Source organism: Ursus maritimus, unplaced genomic scaffold (genome assembly GCF_017311325.1).
Source record: "Ursus maritimus isolate PB19 unplaced genomic scaffold, ASM1731132v1 scaffold_9, whole genome shotgun sequence".
Classification (NCBI taxonomy): domain Eukaryota; kingdom Metazoa; phylum Chordata; class Mammalia; order Carnivora; family Ursidae; genus Ursus; species Ursus maritimus.
This window is the reverse complement of record NW_024427107.1, coordinates 41,767,523-41,789,939: the sequence shown is the minus strand read 5'-3', so window position 1 is coordinate 41,789,939 and position 22,417 is coordinate 41,767,523. Positions and strand designations below refer to the sequence as shown.

Genomic DNA, 22,417 nt, shown 5'->3' with positions numbered 1-22,417 from the left:
TCCCCCGGAGTCCTCCACCCAACATCCTAATAAGTCTTTTCAATCAGTTGTCAGCTTCTGTGGCTGGCAACCTGGAATCCTGTCTGAAGGAAACATTACGTTACATTTTTTATTCTGGAACTCATCCTCAGTCACCCACCTCATCTTAAAAAGATGACTTTGAAACATATTTTAACTGCTTTCTTTTGATGGATCAGGTTCTTACTAAGAGAATCAGTTGCAGGTAGCCCCTGCCATCCAAATCTGGTCATTTCCTGAGCTTAGATGGGCAGATCCGAAGGTGAGTGAGGTTTGTGCGGGCCCCGCTTTATCCAAACTAATATGGTATCTGAGTTTTGGAATGGCAAGGAGTGAGAGCTCAGATTGAAAGATTTAAATAAAGTGTCTCCAAATCCATTCCATTTCTGAGTTCTGGTAGCGAAGGCTCAGACAGCAAGGAATACCTGTTTTCTTTCTCACCCGCCGCTTTTTTCTCAGAAAGGCACAGTGAAGCATAAAAACCAGGATCACCTTCCAGTAACAACACGGATAACTTTCTTCAAGTCACTGGAGAACGGATGGCTAAAACGGTCATCTTTTAATTTCCTCTTCCCAATGCTCTCTTCATGCCATCCATCACCACGAATGGCTTCTGCGTTACGGTGGCTGCCCGGCTTGCAAGTTATCGCTTCATCCAAACCGCTGCACTCACCTTTTAGACAGAACACGGGACCCCAGCTTTCTCTAGGTTTCCTCTCATAAGGTGAAACTCTAAACGGTACGATTATTTGGCTTGCAATACAATGCAATGCCCAATCAACACTTAAAACCACGTAAGGTGGGTTGAGCAATCACAATTATAATAGTACTTTGCTGGGCACTTAGCGCGTAGCAGATGGGGGGGTGAGACCCCCATCCCCTATTGTCTCCTAGTTGTCATGACAGCTGGGTGGTGAGAGGGTATCATTACACCCATTTTACAGCTCAGGACACAGGCACAGGTACTTGCCCTGGGTCCCACGGCCCACAGGACTCCACGTCTGGTCTGAGAGCACTTCTGTGCTTTCTGATCCACTCGGCCATGCCTGGGCTGGCTCAGGAGGAAGGGGCGGGGGAGCGGTGGGTGGGGAGACGTTGAGGGTTTCAACCAGGACTGTCTCAGGGTCAGGAGAACGAGGGGAGAGGAGCAAGCTAATGAGTGGTGTTCAGAGGTGCTGCTGTGCGGAACTGGTAAGCAAGGTCAGGAAGGACAAGGGGCAGGATGCAAAGCTAAAGTAAGGTCCCTCATATCAGTAACAGAAGGGCCCCCAGAGTCGTCTTCAGTCCATAATGACTTGAAGAGCAGCCTTCTGAAACAGAACTCAGCCCTCTCTCCTCACCCTGTGCAGTGTGTCCAGCATCAGTAAGAGGATAGGGTGGTGGAGGAATCTGGGGCTGACGGGGCCTTGCGGCTCTTCCGTAACTGGACATGGCATCTCTCTCCATCGGTCTGTGATGCCTGTGACAGGCCCATGTTCCAGACTCTGGGTGCGAATTTTCCTCTTCTTACAGTGCAGTTTGTTGTTTGTTCTAAGTCTTGTCTTGACTTCTCCCTATTGAATCATTTCCTCTTTTCTCCCCATTTCCCACTTATACGTCTAATATCACATCACGACGTTTCTGAAAAAAATACAGTTTTTTAAAATGTCCATTAGGGGTGCCTGGGTGGCGTCTGCCCTTGGCTCGGGTCATGATCTCAAGGTCCTGGGATCGAGCCCCTCATCGGGCTCCCTGCTCAGTGGGGACACTGCTTCTCCCTCTCTCTCTGCTCCTCCCCCTGCTTGTGCTCTCTCTGTCTCTAATAAATAAAATCTGTAAAAAATATAAAATAAAATGTCCTTTATCTTTGCAAATCGAAATGTACTGGATGGATTAGAGAACGGCTTTAGAAATCTAATGTGGTGAGTTTCAGAGAACAAGTTGCTCTACCCTGAACCACGTAGGTGGGAAGCGTTGGTGTCTTTGCTACAAAAGGTGTAGATTAGGCCCTGGAATGTAAGGTGAGACTTTTAGCAGCTACCTGCAAAACCCAATCGAGGCTTTATTTCAGTCATCATGTCTGCCCACTTCTTTCTGAGAAGGCACTCTAAATGTTTTGATGTTGTATTTCAAGTACATTCTAGCAGCATTACTCACTAAGATTACCAACTTTACCATCAAAGACGGGAATACTGCTAAAAATATTATTTGTATTATTTTGCTTTAAAAACAAAACAAAACAGAGGATGAGGCTGGTGTGTTTTTCTCTGTTATAAACCCTGACACTGATTCTCACCAGATCACCCACACTTGGCTACCCCAGCCGGGTTTAGAGCCGTGCTTCCCGCAGCACTCATCTGCCCGGGCATGTGAACGCTGCCCACAGTCTCCTCCGAACATTCACGTTATCTCTGCGCCTTCCCCACAGATCCCACTTCCCAGGAGACTACTTTCTCAGTGGGCAAGTCCAGGCAGGGCTCCTTTTCCTCCTCTGCCCAGTGTTACAGTCCAGAAGTTAGGGGCGCCCCATCTCAGGGTCTTGCGTCTCCTCTAGGCTTTACGTCTGACTTGATAACAGCTGCCGGTGAGAGCTACTCTTCTTGATCCCATGGGAGGCACGGGGAAGGGCTTCTCCAGGCGGCAACGCAGAACCAGTGCTGTTTTGTTTCGGGTTGTGTCTTCTTCCGCGGCCACACTCAGACATGGCTCGGTTTACTTTATCAGTCCCTCCATCTAGGACATGTAATTTTCAATCGGCTGTGAAGAGTGAGTTTGATTTCAAAGGAAACAGAAATCGAATGGCTTTGCCATGAGAAGAGCTACCACTTCAAAAACTATACCTCAGAAGTGAGAACATAAGATCACACACAAAAATAAGAATTAAAAAAAAAATTAAAGACGAAAATAAGATCACAGCTCGACTCGCTCGCAGCCTGTTATGATTCCCATGAATAACTAAGTTCAAGGGACCAAGCCTTAGGGAAGTAGTGGCCTCTCAAAAGCTACAGGTCTGTGCCCTCTCTGTCTGCTTCTCCTCTTGATTATCACTGTTTCTCAGCTTTAATGAGGTATGATTGGCAAAGATTATTATTATTTGCAAGTTTAAATTCCTCTAGGAAAAATCTAGAAAAGGTACGACTATCTTTAAGCAAATTTCAAACCTAAGAAAGAATTTTTTTAAAGAAAAAGTAGTGGACGGGGGGGCGCCTGGGTGGCATAGCGGTTAAGCGTCTGCCTTCGGCTCAGGGTGTGATCCCGGCGTTGTGGGATCGAGCCCCACATCAGGCTCTTCCACTGTGAGCCTGCTTCTTCCTCTCCCACTCCCCCTGCCTGTGTTCCCTCTCTCGCTGGCTGTCTCTATCTCTGTCGAATAAATAAATAAAATCTTTAAAAAAAAAAAGAAAAAGAAAAAGTAGTGGACGGGAAACAGGATGGGGGAAGAACAAGAATTTTGTTTCGAATTTAGGGGACAGTGAATCTTCTGGATCACCTTCAAATCTCGAGGAGATGTGATTAACACTAACTTAGCTCAAGAAGTCAAATGAGGCCAAAGGACAAAGCAAAGGATGAACTCAGGAAAATCAAGAAATACTAGTATTTCACTCTCCTCAAAATACCTTAAATTAGTGCTGAATGGCGTTCCTCCTGCAGACCAGGAATGGAAAAGGGAGGGCTGATTCTGGGAACTTTCTTCCGGGCAGACTCATGTCCTGATCCCACATACACCTACTGAGAGGCCCCCGTGGGCCAGGCACTGGGGGTACAGATAAGGCTTAGGCGGTTTGGGTAGGGTAGGGTGGAAGGGGAAGGAACGGTTCAAGGAAGCCCCCAGAAGCTGGAAAAGTACACCTGAAGGTCACCTGTTGACAGAAATCTCACAGCCAAACAGGTTTCTAAATATCACCGCAGGGCAAGACTGATACAGTTATAATTACACCCTAATGATACAGCAGTATAGTTACAATCACACTTCTGCTTGAGTGCCAGTTGCTATAATGAGATGGAGGTAGCATTTAAAAAAAAAATCTAAGGCAGGGGCGCCTGAGTGGCTCAGTCGGTGACATATCTGCCTTTAGCTCAGGTCATGATCCCAGGCCCTGGGATCGAGCCCTGCGTCGGGCTCCTTGCTCAGCTGCGAGCCTGCTTCTCCCTCTCCCTCTGCGTGCCCCGCCCCCACTCGTGCTCTTTCTATCTCTCTGTCAAATAAACAAAATCTTTAAAAAAAAAACACGTTTAAGGGAACTAACTGATGGAGAATGAAAGAAAAGAAGGCAGGAAAGAAAAAGCACAGTGTAAGTATCAGATCCTTCTTCCCTGGCCTCACCCCAGGGTCTCTCGCACCACATCTCCCTCACAGGTCTGAAGGAAGGAATTCTAGAACCTACCCCAGTCACTCACCCTGGGGATGAAATTCTGTTTGAGTGTCCACTCCTCTCCCAGATAACTCAGTGGTAAAATCTAAGCCAAAGGAAGCAATCCTTTTTCTCTTTTATTCTTTTGGTCAGTGAAGATCTACCATGTGCCTACTCCTTTGGGCACTATAAATTCCTGTCCTCAGGTCTGGATGGAGAAGAGGCACAGGGCCCAATCCTAGTCAAAGAGAAGTGAGGACAAGTGTGCTGGAGGGTTTCTAAAAAAGGTTTCTTCACTCTTAAAAAGACAGACAGAAGAAGTGCCCCCCTTCCCCTCTGGACACTGCCCGAGACCGTCTGTCCAGCACTGCAACAGCTCTCATGGGATCCTCAGGGCAGCCGAGCACAGCACCCACAGGCTGAGGACAGGGCAGGGAGAAAAAGGTAAAGAGCTGGGTCTTCACACGTCACCGAGCGGCTGAATTAGCCAGCCCGGGAACCACTAGCTCAGAACTTCCTGACATGCGGGACAGTAAACGTTCCCTTTATGCTTCAAGCCATTTTGAAATGGGTTTCCTCTTACTTGTGGCCAAAAGCATCCTGACTGTTATAAAACCCTATGGAGAATGTTGAGGGCTTCCTTGGTTATTTAGACTCTACGAAAAGCATCATGGGCCCCCCCCCTTCCTGAAGGAGTTAGCGGATTCTATCACATAGCATAGATGAGCTCACCCAGACGAGACATATGGACACGATCGAATTTAGGCATAAACTCAAACACACAGGGCAGCCTTTGCTAGGTCAAGGATAAACGCGTTCGAAGTTGCCAAAACAGAGCCATTCTGGGAATGCCATCCACTGCAGGCACTCCCCCAAAACTGCCTTTCAAGGAGAAGGCTAATGTTGGGCTCTGTTTCTTCCATCCATTTTCATTACTTAACTTGAGAATATGTGCCAAGGGTGGGGGAGAACAGAGAATAAGGTGACAAGACTGAAGCAAGAAGAGACATGTACACTCTGCTCAGAGAAGCAGCCACCCAGCCGCGGGGCCCCTGGGAAGGCCTGGGAGGGGACAGCCACATAGCTTGGGAGCACCCTTCCCCAGGGGCCTGGCCAGCTCCCCCATCACCCACACTGGTACCGTCTAAAGCCACCCCTACTTTTAAAATATTCGATAATAACATTCTTTACTGTGGAAAACTTAGAGTTTTACTGATCACATGTAAAGTGTGGACAAAGGGATCTTTAGAAAACAAGGCAGACACAATGTGTTTGCTCTGCACACAATGCTTCAAGAGAATCCCTCTAACTAGGTGCTGCCCTAACGTCCTAATCTTTCTCTACATTGAATACTGAACTGCTATTGTCCTTTTCTGTATGATCTAAAAACCTTCTTTTGGGCATGTTCTGTCTACAGGGGAGTGGTGTGTGAGCAGGCAGACACAGAGATGGCAGAGGGAGGATGTGGCAGGAAGAGACGAGATAAAAGAGAGGGGAGGAAGGCTCCAGGGGATCTGCTAGGCCCTCTGGTCACAGATGACATCTGGGTGATGGAGGGTCCTGGGCACAACCACCAACCAACTTCTGCAGGATCCAAAGCCATGAGGTAGAGACCAACTAAGACCCTAAGACTGCATTCCTGGGAAAAAAGAAAAGCTAGACATTGATAGAGAGGAACAGAAGAAAAAGGATACAAAAATATATAGAAAGACAGATAAAAACACATCACAATGGACCTAATAAGAGAAATAACCAGAGCAAGACAGATTAAAGGAAGATGCCAGAGCCCAGGCCCTCCCACCAGGCTGACATTGAGCGGCTGGGTGACCTCTCAGGGATGAATGAGGGCCGAGCGTTTCAGGTTTCGCAGCTGTAAACGGAGCAGGCTGAATGAACCACACCGGTCTATGGGTCCTCCCCACTTTGTCTGTATCACAAAGTCCACGAGCCAGGATAAGAAAAGCATAAAACTAACTTAACTTTTATCTTCCCAGAAGGAAAACAATACAGTCCCACAATGAGAGGCTGAATGGGTTAAGCGGACTTTGAAGATTAGAGGACTTCCTTAGCGAACAGAAGAAAAACCAGCAGAAAGCACCCAAAATGTTATGTCCGCTAGGCTTCATCCCAACAGACAGACTTCAGGGCCCTTGGTGCCTGCAGAGAACCACCTGCTAATGAAGCCCCAAACCCAGCCCCTGCTAAAGCCTCACGCAAGGGATGCCTAGAGTATCATAAAATCATGGCTACTGAGTGACTCATCTTTGAGAATCCTCAGACTTCCAAAATGGCACTGGACTCAGAAAAATCAAGTTTAAAAGAAAAAAACAAAGGGAGAAGAGAAACCTTCAGAGCCACGAAGAAGTTACCTCTGAGAACTCACAACAGTGAACATGCAGCCAAGAAAAGCTGAGGGTTTGCAGAACAGACCTGACACCTCTGGACTGACCAGTTCCCTGAGCACGGACAGGGACAGACTAGATAATAAGAAGTAAGAATAAAGGGCACAGAGCAATAATGGTCAGGCCACTGCCTGATGACATAGGAGTAAGCAGCAGACTCTCACAGGACAGGAATGGTAGAATGGCTAAAGGGAAGAGTGGCTGTCACCACCCCTTTAACTGTCACCTGCTCACCCGCCTTCGGGGCTCAGCATCTCCTCGCTTTGGGCTGTATTTTTATGCCACCTTTGTAGGAAAAGGCCAGGTTCCAGAGCTCAGGGGGACCACCTACAGACTTGGGTGGTTTGTGTGTATAGAATGTTTTATGCAGCAAGTGGCCACTTAGCTGTCCTACAACGTGGGACCCTTGAAAGAAAGGATGGGCCCTATAACGTACAAGCTCTCCTCTTAACTAAAAATTCTGAATTCTGAGTTTCTGTATGTTGGGAGAGGGAGGGAAAAGAAAGTTGGCAAATAGCCAAAAAAGCTGTTTAACATCAGGGACTTTTCCTAGAAAATTCTAGAGTAGGGTCAATAGCCCTTCATTCCACGACCTAGCCATACCATGGACATCGAATCATCATACTCATACTCACATCATAATTCTGCATTACCAGAACTCTCAATCAAAATGGAAAGGCCAAACTATGTTTGTTATATCTGCATAAGGTATGCAGGTGTTATAGACTGAATGTTTGTGTCCCCTGCCAAAATTCATTATGTGATAATCCTAACTCTTACAGTGAAGACTTCTGTTGGACTTCTTGGACCCTACAGGGCTGAACCATTGAGCTACTTAGCTATGAACATTTGCTACTCTTAAAGACACAGGACGAAGTACCTCAAAGGCAGTTGGGAGATTATCTGGGCTGTCACTTCCACCACAGGCCTTAGAGTGCATGGGCCACTGGGGGGGTGCAGAGTGGGAACAATATCTCCACCTTAGTTTCAAAAGGCAAGATCAACACCCAGCAGTGCCATGGGGGCAGGCCAAAGCCCAGCTGGGCAGAGCTGTGGAAGCAGACTATTATTACCCCAGTAGGTCTGGAAGGCAGAGCACTGAGCCAAAGAGGACTGATTCTTCTTCTTCTTAAGTTAACTCTACCCCCTACATGGGGCTGGAACTCACACCGAGATCAAGTCACATGCTCTACCAACTGAGCCAGTCAGGCGCTCCCAAGATTGGCTATTCTTGACCCTTAAAGTCTTATCGAGTTTGCTTTCTGGTTTTGAACTTGCTTGGGACTTATCACCCTCCCTTTTTCCTATTTCTCCGTTTCGGAATGGGAGCTTCTATCCTGTGCCTGTCCCCCTACTGGACTTTGTAAGCACATGTTTGGCTTCATAGGTCCACAGGTGTAGAGGAATTCTGCCACGAGGTGTATCTTGTGTTGTTTAAGCCATCCAGTCTATGGTCCTCTGTTACAGCGGCCTACATTGACTGACACAGCAGGTTTTCACATCTTGAAAGGTTTCCACTAAAAATAAAAATTTAATCTAGAAGCTTGAGTGGTTGGAGAGTTAAACTCAGCTGCAAATAACTTGGTTATCTGAAACAATTCATTCTCTGAAGGAGCCAGTCACGGTTTTACTGGTTGGATTATTATACTCCCAGCAAAAATCACATAGTGCTACATAAGATTAGGCAAAAATAGAGAACATAATGCCATTGCCATCATCTTGGAAAGACTGAAGGCCTTGCCGTGTGTGATACTGTGATTTATAATAAGAACTATAGATTTGGTCTTTCTGCCGTTTTCTGGCACAGAGCTCCTAAAGCCCTTTGGAATTTCAAGTGATCAGAATAATGAATATTTTTTGCTTTGTTAATGAGACCTTAGAAAAGTACCTAAGGATGGGGCTGGTTGCCAGTGGAGCCAAACATGTGATTAGAGAGTTAGAACTTTCAGTCCCATCCCCAAAACCTCCAGGGAAGGGTGAGAGGCTGGAGGCTGAGTTCAATTCCCACTGGCCAATGATGCGATCAATCATGCCTATGCAAATGGGGCCTCCAAAAACCCCAAAAGGATGGGGTTTGGGGAGCTTCTGGGTTGGTGAACACTTTTCTGACGCCAGAAGAGTGACACACTGAAGAGTGCATGGAAGCTCCTAGTCCCTTCCCACATCCCTATATCCTATGCATCTCTTCATCTGACTGTTGATGAGTACCCTTTCTAATAAACGGGTACTGTAATCTAGTGAGTAAATGTATTTCCTGCATCCTGTGAGCCACTCTAGCAAAGTAATCAAACCCAAGGAGGGGTCATGGGAACCTCTGATTTATAACCATTTGGTCAGAAGCACATCTGAAGTGGGGGCCGTCCTGTGAGCCCTTAACCTGTGGGATCTGATGCTAACTCTGGATAGACAGTGTCAGAATTGAGTTGAACTACAGGGCAGCCAGCTGGTATCCAAAAATTACTTATTGGTGGGGAACACCCCTATCCCTGCTGCTACCTTGTCCCCTCAGCACACATAATTTGCAATTAGTATTAGAACTTTGTTACCATGGTAGATTTCCAAGTAGCAATGAGTAACATTCACAATGGGCTTCTTATATTACACATACATTCTACTGAATAGATGGGAGGAGAGAGAAGAAACACACCCTAAAGTATGATGTTTAAACCCGGGTAGGGCCCATGGAGCATAATGTGTAGGTAAGACTAAACGATTTCAAAATAACTTCACAGTAAATGAAACAGGATATAAAAAGGAAGCATTGAGAAATGGTTACAGGGAATAAGTAGAGAATATTCTAGGGAGAAGTTACTGAAGAGGAATAAGAAAAAACAGAGCAGGGGACAATTCAGAGGAAAGGGATGAATCTTAAGTATAACAGCTTTTTTTTTTTTTTTAAGATTTTATTTATTTATTTGACAGAGCAAGAGAGAGAGAGCACAAGCAGGGGGAGCGGCAGCCAGAGGGAGAGGGAAAAGCAGGCTCCCCAGTGAGCAGAGGGCCCCAACCTGGGGCTTGATTCCAGGACCCTGGGATCATGACCTGAGCCAAAGGCAGACATATAACTGACTGAGCCACCCAGGCACCCCTTTAAAACAAAACAAAACAAAACAAAGACTTTTCCTCACTCTATAATCATGATGGGGAATAAAATTCACAGTAATCATTGTCTCTTTTTTTTCACCTGATGATGAAAATTCATATCCCAAATGCACGATCAGCAAGGTTTACTGTGATTAAAGATCACCTGGGACAACACATTAAGCAATATTCATTACAGCACTGACTCTGTCCTTAGCAAAAAGGACTAAATAATAATTGAGTATTTTATGACTCAGCTGATACAACAAAAATAGCAACAACAAGAACAACAGCTGATACTTACCAAGGGCTTACAATTTGTCAGTCACTATTCAGAGAATTTAACATGTATTAATTTAGTTAACCCTTTCCACAGGACCTACCTGACAAATTCCATTTACAGAAGAGAGAGACTCAAGCACTTGGCAAGAAGTTGGGTGACTTCCCCAGGGCCACAGAGCTGGCCAGGGGCAGAATGGGCAGTTTGCCTCTGGAGCCTGTGCCCTAAGCACCACAGATTAGGTTTTTATTCCCATTTTCTGGCTTCATCTTCTAGATGGCATGCCTCTCAAAAAAACATCAACAGGGCACAACGCACAGGAGTAAGATGGTAAAGCATGACATCACTTACCGTTGGGAAAAGCTAACACACTGATGATAAGGAAGAAGAAAATGACAGAGAGGATCCCCCTCCAGATGTTGTCCTCTGGGACAGAGTCATCCCTGAAAACAGAAAAGAAAACATTGAGTATTCATTTTCAGACCTAAACAGTCAATCCAGAAGGCATAAGTGTTCCCTGTTCTAAAAACCGGGGACTGTTAACTTCATTTTGCTGAAAAAATTCTTTACACACGCTACTTAGTCCTCACTATCCTTTCCTAAAATAACATGATCCTAAATAAAGTCCAGTCTTACAAGAAATGCAGTTGGCAACCTTACCGAGACACATGCCACTGAGACAAACATTTGAGAATCACTCTACTTAAAAAAAAAAAAAAAAATACCCAGGATGTCAAAAGGTAAGGTTTATTTTGGAGAAATGCCTTTTGATTTCAAGAATCACTAAAGATGACCTTTATGATATACACTGTGGCAAAGAAATCTTTCAGAAGTCAGAAAGAAAGCATAAGATTATAAGGAAGAAGAGCACAATGCAATGAGATTATCTATCAATTCTTAAAAATGGGCAGTTGGCCATCTGAGGAATGAATGAAAAGGGCAAAATGCTGGGTAAGAAGAAAGCACCAGAAAACAATATTAAAAGAAAAAATCACGAGAAAAATGGACTACACGATCACAGTCAGACCAGAAGCAAAAGAACTATAAAGAAAGGGGATGAGTTTCCTCACTCTGTGCCTGGTCATTTCTGATCTATTGGTGTATTTATGGCCTCCATAACCCTAGTAACTGAAATGATTCCATTTGTTGGTTGTTGTCTGTCTTCAATATAGAAAGTAAACTCCTGGGGGCGCCTGGGTGGCTCAGTCGTTAAGCGTCTGCCTTCGGCCCACGGCGTGATCCCGGGGCTCTGGGATCGAGCCCTGCATTGGGCTCCCTGCTCCACTGGGAGCCTGCTTCTTCCTCTCCCACTTCCCCTGCTTGTGTTCCCTCTCTCGCTGGCTGTGTCTCTGTCAAATAAATAAATAAAATCTTAAAAAAAAATAAAAAATAAAAAGAAAGTAAACTCCTGGGGGCGCCTGGGTGGCTTGGTCGGTTAAGTGCCCAACTCTTGATTTCAGCTCAGATCATGATCTCAGGATTGTGAGATCGAGCCCTGCATCGGGCTCCATGCTGGGCATGGGCTTGCTTAGGATTCTCTCTCTCTCCCCCCATCCTTCTGCTCCCCACCAACAGAACAAAAAAAATATATAGAAAGTAAACTCCTGAAGGCAGAGAATTATTCACTTGTTGTATCCTCAAAGGCTGACACAATAAGCCCTCAACAGATATCTGTGGTCTATTGATTAGGAAGAAACTCTATTGCATAAAACTATGTAAAATTTCCCAAATGGAAATTTTCTTAACATTTATGGCAGAGAACATTTAGGTTCTGACGGTCTATATAAAAAAAAAAAAAAGAAAGAAAGAAAGTCTAGCAACATACTACTTGGGGCTCAAGAAAAGCAAACAAAAGAGTTTGGAAAAGAGAAGTCTCGGTCAGTAAGATTTTCTGAATTATTGATAATTATTAAGAAGCTTGAGAGAGGGAAGTCCAGCATTTCAGTTTAAAAAGGTGCAGGGGAATGAAACATGAGAGACTATGGACTATGAGAAACAAACTGAGGGCCTCAGAGAGCAGGGGCGTGGGGGAATGGGACAGACCGGTGATGGGTAGTAAGGAGGGCACGTATTGCATGGTGCACTGGGTGTTATACGCAACTAATGAATCATCGAACTTTACATCGGAAACCGGGGATGTACTGTATGGTGACTAACATAATATAATAAAAAAAAACATTAAAAAAATAAAAAGGTGCCGGGTGAGTAGACAGAAATAGAACAGAATGGAAGGAGATATTTACACATAATGAGACTAGTAGCAATAAATTTAAAAGTGATTTTTGAAAGTTGAGTTTATTTGTGCAAAGACTGCAGTGAAAGAGCTTTCGAAAGACAGATATTAAATTAAGATTAAACATTACTGAAGGAAAAGAAAGAAGTAAAAAAAAACCTTACAGGAAAATCAAGTTAACATATAAAATAGTCTAGAGCATCAAATACATGAAGAGGTGTGGAATGAAACAGTAATCAATGACCCAATTAAAGACTAGGTTGTGGGGTATTGGGCTTAAAAAGGGAAGTTAATTTAGGTATCAACTTCTGTTCAGGCTAAGTTTCTGCACCCAATTAAATAATTTCCAGATTTATGACAGGACGGAACATAAGGTTCCGAGGTAAGAGATCATACAGATCCCATTCCTTAAATCATCATCTGGCCCAACAGCACTGACACTAATGCTGGACAAACAATGCTTCACTGTTAACTTCATAGATCTGCTTATAAAGCCAAACTACGCAATCAGACAGACTTCCTCTTACAGCAAAGTGCAATCATATTTTAATGTACACCCCAACAATTTAACATCTGCCCAGAAGTTATGAACACAGCCCTAAAAATGCTTGCCCAATCATTTACTAGGGTACATGGCCTTTGGCTTAGGCAGAGAAGCCCTATATCCAATTTCCAGGACGAGCTTTTATTGAAGAATGGCTACGCACAGGGACTAGGGGGACACACTGTCCTCATTCTGGCCAACATCACCCTACTGATATTGGTGACAATACCGACAATAGTAGCAGCTCGCATTTATCAATATTTAACTGTGTACCAGGCACTGAACAAGCAGTTTCTAAACATCATCTCTAATTGTCATAACCCATCTGTGAAATGGGGTACTATCAACCATATTTTACAAATGAGGTACCAAAGGCGCAGAAAGGTTACGTAATTTTAATTTGCCCAAGCCCACATATGTAAGAAGTTGCACAGTCCCCATTTGAAACCAGGTCTGTTAGACTCTGAAGATGATGATCTCTCCCTATGCCAAGCTGCTTCCTAAAAATATTATGTCATCCTAAATCTATCTGACTCATGTTAGATGTACAGGGATGGTATAAGAGAGTTTGACAGGGCACACATTTGTAGGTCACAAATAAAATAAAAGCAAGGCTGAAATAAATTAACTGTTGCCTGGGAAAAGAAGGTTGATTCTGTAACTCACACTTTATACTAAAATGTATTCTGGATGATTCAAGGAATAAAAGTTAAAAAAAAAACAAAAACAAAAACCCCAACAACAAAACCCAAAAACCAAAAAACAAAACCCCAAAAAAGTTCTGGAAGGAACAATGGACTAAAAAAACAAAAACAAAACACACCAATTCCAGAGCAGGGAAGACCTTTCTACAGTATGACACAACCCAGAAATCACAAAGGAAAAAAATAACTGGTCAATCTGCAGGACAAAGAAATCAGTAAAGGACAAGTGATAAACTTGGAACTTAGATCAAGGCAAAGAGTTCATTCATTTCCCTAATACACAAAGCACTCGCAGAACAAAAAAGAACAACAAATGGACAAAGAAAAACAAACAGAAAAATGGGCGAAGGATATGAAGAAACAGTTCAGGGTGGGAAATCCAAGAGCTCTCAGGCAAGTGAAAAGATGCTCACTCGTGATAAGAGACAGACAAATTAAAACAACACCAAGAGACCATTTTTTATGTACCTATGACAAAGGGAAAAATTGAATGAGCTGGAGAGGATATGAAGAAAAATACAAACAGGTAATCTCTCACATTGCCAGTGGTAGTATAAATTGAAACCACCTTAATAATGTAGGGCAATCTGGCAACATATTAACTTTATAAATGCATATACCCTGTGACTCAGCACTGCCACGAATGGGAATTTATCCCACAGATATACCCTCCTTTACGCAAAAATCACATAGGTACAAAGTTGTTCACTGTGGCATTATATGTATTAGCAAAAGAATGGAAACAAGCTAAATCAATGTCCACTGAATGGGAACTGATTAAATAAATTACAGATTTATTCATAATGGAATACGAGACAGCTGGGAAAAGAACGAAGAAGCTCTTTATAAGCTGACTGCTACAGAATAAGAGATACCATGAGATAAACAAAGCAAGCTGTTGAGTACGGGAAACAAATATCCGGCTCAAAAAAGGTGGCATGTGTATGTGCATACAACTTATAACTTGTACAGACAGTTGCACACTGTGTCTCTGGAAATCTACCCAGGAAGTGGCAACACTAGTTTCCTCCAAGGGGGAGAAAAGAGCGGGAGGGAGACTTTTCTCCACTCACCCTTTGGTAAAGCTTGGATTTCAAGCAATGTGGACACAGTTAATTAAAATTTACCTAAACAAAGGGTTATGGCAAACCAGCACATTGGTCTCTATTTAAAATTACTTGCTAGTCAAAATGCTTGAAAATATACCTCAACATTAAATGTATAAAACCTTAAGGTCAGTAATAAAAAAAAAAGGATATAAAACCAATGAAATTGCAATTTCATAAATTCTGAGTGATTTTATTAGAAAGACAGGATCAAATGGATGGCTCAGTTTCAGGAGAAAAAAAAAAAGGCTGATTAAACCTAAGAAAAAGTAGCAGTGGGGTCTGAAAGTTGGTAGTTTTGTATTTAATTAGGGGTTAAAAAAAGCCTATCAAAGACGGACAGCGGTGTTGTTAGATGAATGGAAAATACACAGCACAAGATCAGACTTCTGTGATCCAAGACGGGAGGGTGAGCAGGTGAGCTTCAGAAGGAATGTGAGCGCCATCAGAGCCCAGCCTCGCACACAGGCGGCCTGAGAGTGGAGAGCGTGTACCCGCCACAGCTAGACCGGTGACAGCGGTCCCTCCAGGAGGCGGGTGCGCGGAAAGAACCGAATGCTTGGCTGGTGAGGCTGCTGCCCAGCGCCCCGCCCGCACCCCGCCCTGCCAACGCTCCGGGCTCCGACAACCTTGACCACAGCCCTGACTTCTTCCCGAGGTCTACTGCAGCCACCCGCCACAAAGGTCTCAGCCTCTGGTGCTCTGAACTTGCCAAGCAACTTCCGCAGCTGGCATTTTCTTTTAACTGGCCCACAGTTCTGTGGAGGAGTATTATCTTGACTTGAAGGATGAAGGAGATAAAGCTCTTGGTTTATCTGGCCCACAGTTCCACACAAATAGGACGCTGAGTGGAAGGAGGAGCCAGGGCTTCTGAAATACTGGCTCTAGGTCCAGACTGCTACATTTACCAAAATGATAAGAGACACAGGCTGGGGGGAGGGGGGGAGGCAAAGTCCTTTTCCCTCTCTGCCAAATTTAGGAGGTGCTCCGGAAGTGTGTGTGGGTAGCCCTGACTACATACAGTGAAAATACTGAATGGGCAGATTACAATAAAATTGTCATTTAAGCTCCAGAGGGCACGCATCCCATCTTATTCCTCTGTGGTACCTCCCGGCGCCCAGCACAATCCTTGGCACGCGGCAGGCATTGTCAATACAGTGGGAGCCAGAATGAGCGAGATGCTGTGGCTGAGTGGGCCCAGCGACTCAAGTCACGTAAGGGTGAAGCACAGCCTGAGCCCACGGAGTCCACTAACAGTGGCTTTCCTGTCCTGGTGGCGATGGCCAAATATTCAAACACTTCAACTCCTTCTGTCCAATGCTGTTTCAGCCCATATAGGGAACTAACTACCCAGAGAACAGAGAAGGTCCTAAAAGCAGGAAAGGTGGAAGGAAATCCCTGAACTAAAAAAAGTTTGCACTCAGAAAAAATGTTGGACTCAGATTCTGTGTCAGTTTAGTGTCTGACTATAGGCAGTGGGTGAGGCTGACTTCGGGAAACTGAAGCAAACTCCATGTACTGACTTACATGCCACCTTGACAAGGCTTCCTCCCTGTGGCCAGGCAGTCAGGAACCTTTCACCAGGACACCTAAGGCTGCTAAGCAGGTTGTCCTCCCTCCCCTATCTTCTCTCTCCCTTCCCTTTAGTAGGAGTCCTTGAAATTGAGACATACAGGTAGGCTCACGTTGGTAAGGCCGGTCCCTGTTAAGGATCCTCTCTCGCAATGGAAAACCTAGTCCCAGGTTACAAGGTGCATCGATGTTGACTAGCTTTCGTACTGTCTTTAGAGACTACATTCATTTCAATTTATAGTAAGTTACAACAATCTTTGCTGAGAGTTATCTTAGATCTATCAACTAAAGGAGAAGAGTGATATTTTTTCAAGTTCTTATTGGATAAATTATTTCTTGTATTTGATTCATTTAGCATTTACTGGGTGTGTATCCTGGGAGGATTAAGGTATTTGGCCTCAAGAAATTGATACAGTGACAAATATTATAATGCCCATAAGAGACATACAATAATAAACAATATTTGGAAGTATATAAACATGTCTTCAAGCAGTTGAGAAAGGTATCCAGGAAGGAGCCCATCCAGGTGGACTGTGCAGGATGCCATGGGCTCATGCGTAGACAGGAGGCACCAGGGCGTGCTTTCCAGTAGCAGGGGGCTGCCAGCCTGGCACTGGGGTCGGTGAGCCATCTGGGCCTGCCTGTGTGCCCTGCGTGCAGGTGTCAGGGGTGGGGGTACAAGGCTGGAGAAGCAGAACTCCTCCACAGTGAAAGACCTCAGAGTCTAGCCAGCATTCTCTACAGGTGATGGGGATGCAGTGACAGACTGTATGCAAGGGACAGATGGGGTCCCAAAGTTGTCTTAGAAGGTCATGAGGGCAGAAGTGTGGAGGACAAATGGGAGGGAGGTGGAGTAAAGATTTGGGGGCATACTATCCCAAACGATAAGGGAATTGCCAAGCCAAGGCCTGGGGTTGGGCAGAAGAGAGCAGCTCTGAGAGCTGTGAAGGCCCAGTGAGAGCTGGTGAAAATAAACTAGATCTACTCCAGGTGAGCAGAAACCCGGACTGCTGAATTGCGGAATTGAATTACACGGGATACCAGGGCCAAGAGCTCAGGAAGCAGTCGTGGCTGACTGGATAAGCCCTGGTTTCTGGATTCAATGAGACTGAAAAACTGCTAACTTCCCTACAAAAACCTGAGGCTACAGGGATTATTATCGCAAGACAAACTGTATTACTCTTGGTAACAGAATTATAGCTAAAATGTTAAACACCAGGTAGCAATTGGTAGGTACGTAATCTCTCTGAGGTAAGGGAGCATTTAAACCAAATAAACATCTGAGGTCACCTAGGAACCTACTTCCTACAGGAGACCCCAAAGAAACACAGGATACATTTTCCCCTCCAATAAGCTTATAATTGTATTAGGGACCTAAAACACCAGACGTAAATATGAGAAAGGATACAGAAGATGCTTACTGAAATCCAAGGAGAAATATGATTCAAACAGGAAGTGGGGAAGAGAAATGTGAAGATCACTGGTAACTGGACCTCATCAGAGGGCACTACCTGACAGTGTGCTGTCTCCCCCCCCCCCCCCGCAGGCCGGTTGAACCCCAGCGCACAGCCGCTCTGGACTCTCACTTAATAGAGCTGGTGTCAGAGAACAAGGACATCCAGGCCTTCTGTTAATGGGAGAGAAAGAACATGATGTACATAAAGGAAAAAGAACCAAGACAACTGAATCGGCAGTATCAGGAGACATTTTCTATTGGGATTTATATGGGCTAAAGGGGAAAGAATGGAGAAAGCTGGCAGGTCTCCATGAGAAGGGGTGACAAAGAAGGCAGAACTAAGTAAGGCTCAGGGACCTGAGGAAGAACGGGAGCTCCAAGCCCACTAAGGGAAATGAAATCAAAACCACTCTTAGCAAGTAAATAAGAACAAATCAACCCAAGGTCTGTCCACGTCCCTGCCCTCCTCTGTCTCCTGGGCCTCCTATCAAGGAGAAAGCTAGCGCAGACAGACTAATAAGCACACGGGGACAGCAAGCTGCAGGAAGGCAATCTCTTCTGGGTTAAGGGACGACTGGACGAGGCTGTCGGACAAGCACTCCTGGAGAGGCGGATTCCACAGTTTTATTGCCAAGTGCCTCTTAAGGACAGGGTGGGCTGCTGTGAACCAGATTTAGTACATTTAGGTGTTTTCAAATCTGATGTTTGAGTTTTGCCACGAGGGCCATTCACGATGGCCAAGTTTGCCAATCTCTGAAGGCAGAACAAATATGAAGCACCTCAGTAATTATACTCTGAACTCGAGACAAAGGTTCTCCTTGCCCCATTTTGGCTGAACAAACTTCCAAGACGTATGCCAAAGCATTTATCTTATAGGAAGACTTATTCTAAAATGTGGCAAAATGAGCTTGGGGAGGATGATTCGGTGGCTTTGTTTTTAATGATAGTGAAAGAGACAGAAGATTCAAAACACTATGATTTAACAGTGAGTTGGCCTAGTTGCTATTTAACAAAAGAACTACTTGACAAACCCAAACCGATCTCAGTCTTCTGTGCGTGGTATCTAATCCTGCATGATCCGAAACTCTTGCTGTGCCTGCAGCACGTGACAGGACCCAGCCACTAGTGCTCACCTCCTGGTCATACAGCACCCCGAAAGTATTCGATCTCCTGTTCTCTTACATCACTAGTCCTTGAAAAACACACTTTTTCACTTTTGCTGAAGAACTGCACTGAAGAGTCATCCAGCTAAAGTCCTGTTATAAAATAAGTATAAGGTACTGGAGACAATCATTACAAAAGAGCACAGAATGAATAATTTTCATTTAAGAAGTCATTACTTTCAATCTTTATGGAGAAAGATAGAGCGATCACTGTAATGTCCCACTTTAAAGGGTCACAAATCATCACAAAAAATGAATAAGAGATAGTAAGTACCAACTGCATTAATGGTGCTTATGATTTTATAGAAGGTGAAACTTGTTATTAATGAGTTCTTCAATATATGGCTTCTCTTTATGAAATTATTGGAAGAAATAAAATGATTATTATTTTTGGAAAAGGCCATAGTGTGAGGTTCAGATTATGCCTTTTCTATTACTTCTGACAAGCTGTTAAAATTCATATTCTCTGCTGCAATTTTTCGACTGCTTTGGCAGAATATGCTGTAAAAGGGAAATTACAGAAGAATGTGACTTTCTGTGTTAGAAAAGAGGAAGAGAGATCTATTCTTAGAGGGCCTAGAATAATATTAAAGATAAAAGGCTGAAACAAACCGCTCATTCTTTTTCTCATTATTTAGAACAAAATACCACAATTACTTTTCTTATTTCCAAAGAAACCCCCGCACTAATTCCATCATTGTCTACCCACACAGGAGATGAAGTTATACTGAAATTAACACTAAACAGACATGTATGTTATCCAAGCAAAGCGATGTCCACTATTTCACTGCCTTCATCCTTTTTCTCAATAACAGAGCATACTTCATCCTCACTCCATGACAAATATAATTTAGAAGACATTAGCATACAATGAAATGATGTAATAGCTATGGCTAATGTTTACTGAGCACTTACTATTTGGCATGCACTGAGCTACACACAGATTATCTAAAAAAATGAGTTGAATCCTCATGACAGATAATCCTATGGAGTACTATTAGATATTTCCATTTTACATATAAATAAGGAAACTGAGGCTTAGCAAAATTAAGTGGCCACATGGCTTTAAGTGGTAAAATCAGATGACATGACAAATGAAGTATTTGAGAGTAACCATAATTAGGGACAAGAATGAGTTTTCTCCCAGGCTAGAAATATGTTCTTGGTTGGATACTATGGAAAGGTCTGGTCTTATCCCACTGCACAGAACTAGCAGAAGACTTTACAGTCATAGTAGCTGTATCCCTTAATCACTAAGAGTAATTGTTACATATGGTTTATAGTTTTAGGTAGACTTACGGAAACAGATAAACACGAAATAAGAATGAAGAGTCAAATGGATTGTGGAGGGAGGAAAAAGTGTGATGTGGGAAGATATTTAGTTTTATGAAAATATGAAAGATTGCAGTGATTCCCAATGGAGGCAACCTGGCACTTGCATGTGTGCAGGTGTGCATGTGTATATACGTGTGTATCTTACAGGTATATGTGCACACACAAGCATTTATATAAGGGACAGTTCATTCTTTGTTGTGCAGTGCTGTCCCACGTGTGACAACACACTTGGTGTCCTTAATCCCCACCCACTAAATACCAGAAGCTCCAACGCTTGTGATCACTCAATATACTTCTTCACATTTTCTGCTGACCTGGAACAAGAACCATTGATTGCTGGATAAAAATACTGAGAGAAGTAACTGACATTAATTGTGCGTTGTGAATGAGGTACTCTGCTAAGTGCATTCACACATCTTCATTTATTACTCATAAACCCGTATGAGGTAAGTACATATTTTATCTCCATTTTACAACTGTGGATCCTGAGGCTCAGAAACAGGTTAAGGAACTCAACCATGGACAAAAAGACCCTTGAAGTCAATAGTCTGGCTCCAAAACTACACTTCTCTGGTTGATCTTTTAAGCCATAAGAGTGTGGTAGGTATGCCTTTCCTTCAAAGAGGTTCATTCAGAAAATACAAATCCTTGTAAGTTGGACCCATAGTGTTCATGTCATTATGAACCGGGGATGGACTATTTCCCTGGGTTGGGGGTGAGGGGCCACTAGGGTGACTAGTTACATGATGTATCAAGAGTTGGGCTGGGTAGCTCCTATGCACAAGTATGTATTAGATGAGCTTTGTGTGAGAGTGTATGTGTGTGTGTGTGTGTGTGTGTGTGTGTGTTTTCAGGGAGAAAAGAGCTGTGCTATGCTGAGGTTTATGTGTTTTATTTATCACTTCCATAGCATTTACTATGCACCAGGCACTGCTACAATTGCTTGACAATATCTCATCGGGTAGCAATGTGCACAAGAGGTGATAGGTAGCTGCTGCGCTGGAAGGGGAAGGGTCAGCTTTGCTTTGTATGTACATCATTTGTGTTGTGGTCCTGTTTGAGGCTGGGGGAAGGGTTATGCTAGATGGTTTGTGTCCCCCGCATACCGGAGGTGCTGCATGGGAAAGACTGTGTAGTGCAACTCACATGTGCGTTTTGTGCATGGCTGGTAGTGAATACGGGAGGAGATCCCACAGGAAGGGGTACTGGTTGTGCCCTGGGCCTGTGTATGGTGCGTGAAAACGCTGTGGACCCGGGTGCTTTCAGCGTGTAGCTGTATGTGCTGAAAGCGGTGCATAAGAGATGATTCATACGGTGTGCTCGGTAGGGACGGGGGCTGGAGAGGAGGGGGCCGCGTCGTAAGGTGTGCAGGGAGCGATGCTCAGTACGACAGGAGAGGTGGGGATCGAGCTAGGTGACCCCCGAGTGCTCCTGATGTGGCCCGAAGCGCTGTACAGGAAGAGGTAGTATAGGGTAGGGGTTGAGGGTGGGGGTTGAGGGTGGGGGTTGGAGGGCACGGGCAAACGCCAGTCCAGAAGAGCTGTAGGGCAGGAAGCTGGGTGTGCTGTGAGACACCGCGCCGGTGGAGGAGCTGATGGGCGGTGGGTCTGCGAGTGTGTGCGTGGAACAGCCAGCCCGATTCCTCATCCAGAGCTCCACCGGCCCACGCTCCTCACCACCGCCTCCCGCCAGCCCCTTCCCTTCGCCCAAAGGCGCTCCCTCCACGCGGCCCGGCCCGTCTCACCGGGTGAAGGCGAAGTACATGAGGCTGACGATGGTGAAGCTGAGCAGGGTGATGGTGTGCGGCCGGTAGAAGAAGTCGATGGTGATGTCCTCCACTTGCTGCTCGTTGATCATCCGGAAATGCATCTTGTAGTTCACATCATCTTTGCTCAGGGTCCGACTCCCCACGCAGGACGCCATGGCCCGCCTCCCCGTCCTGCGGAGGCGTCGGCGGTCCCGGCCCGTGGAGGCTGGGACCCCGGAGGTGACGAGCCGCAGCGGGCGGGCAGCCGGACGGCGGGGCCGGGTCTGGCGCGGAGCAAAGGCTGGAAGCCGAGGGAAGGACAGGCGCGGGAGGGCGGGGTCGCGGCGCCGCCAACGCGGCCTCGGACGGGGGGGCGCCGCCGGCTGTGCGGCCGCCGACGTTCTGGGAACAGCATCTCTACGGACTCATGGGGTCTTCACATTCC

General features: G+C 45.0%; 1 protein-coding gene across 1 annotated transcript in view; it reads right to left on the bottom strand.

Annotated features, from left to right (window-relative positions):
* The window catches only part of PTDSS1 (phosphatidylserine synthase 1), a 62,793-nt gene extending 40,497 nt beyond the window's left edge, over positions 1-22,296 (bottom strand). Inside the window, exons 1-2 of the mRNA XM_008689188.2 lie at positions 21,970-22,296; positions 10,464-10,555 (exon numbers count right to left, since the gene is read on the bottom strand). Of these exons, the coding sequence (XP_008687410.2) occupies positions 10,464-10,555; positions 21,970-22,148 (271 nt within the window). The 5' untranslated portion in view covers positions 22,149-22,296. The remainder of the gene's footprint in view (positions 1-10,463; positions 10,556-21,969) is intronic.
* Between the last annotated feature and the right edge of the window lie 121 nt (positions 22,297-22,417).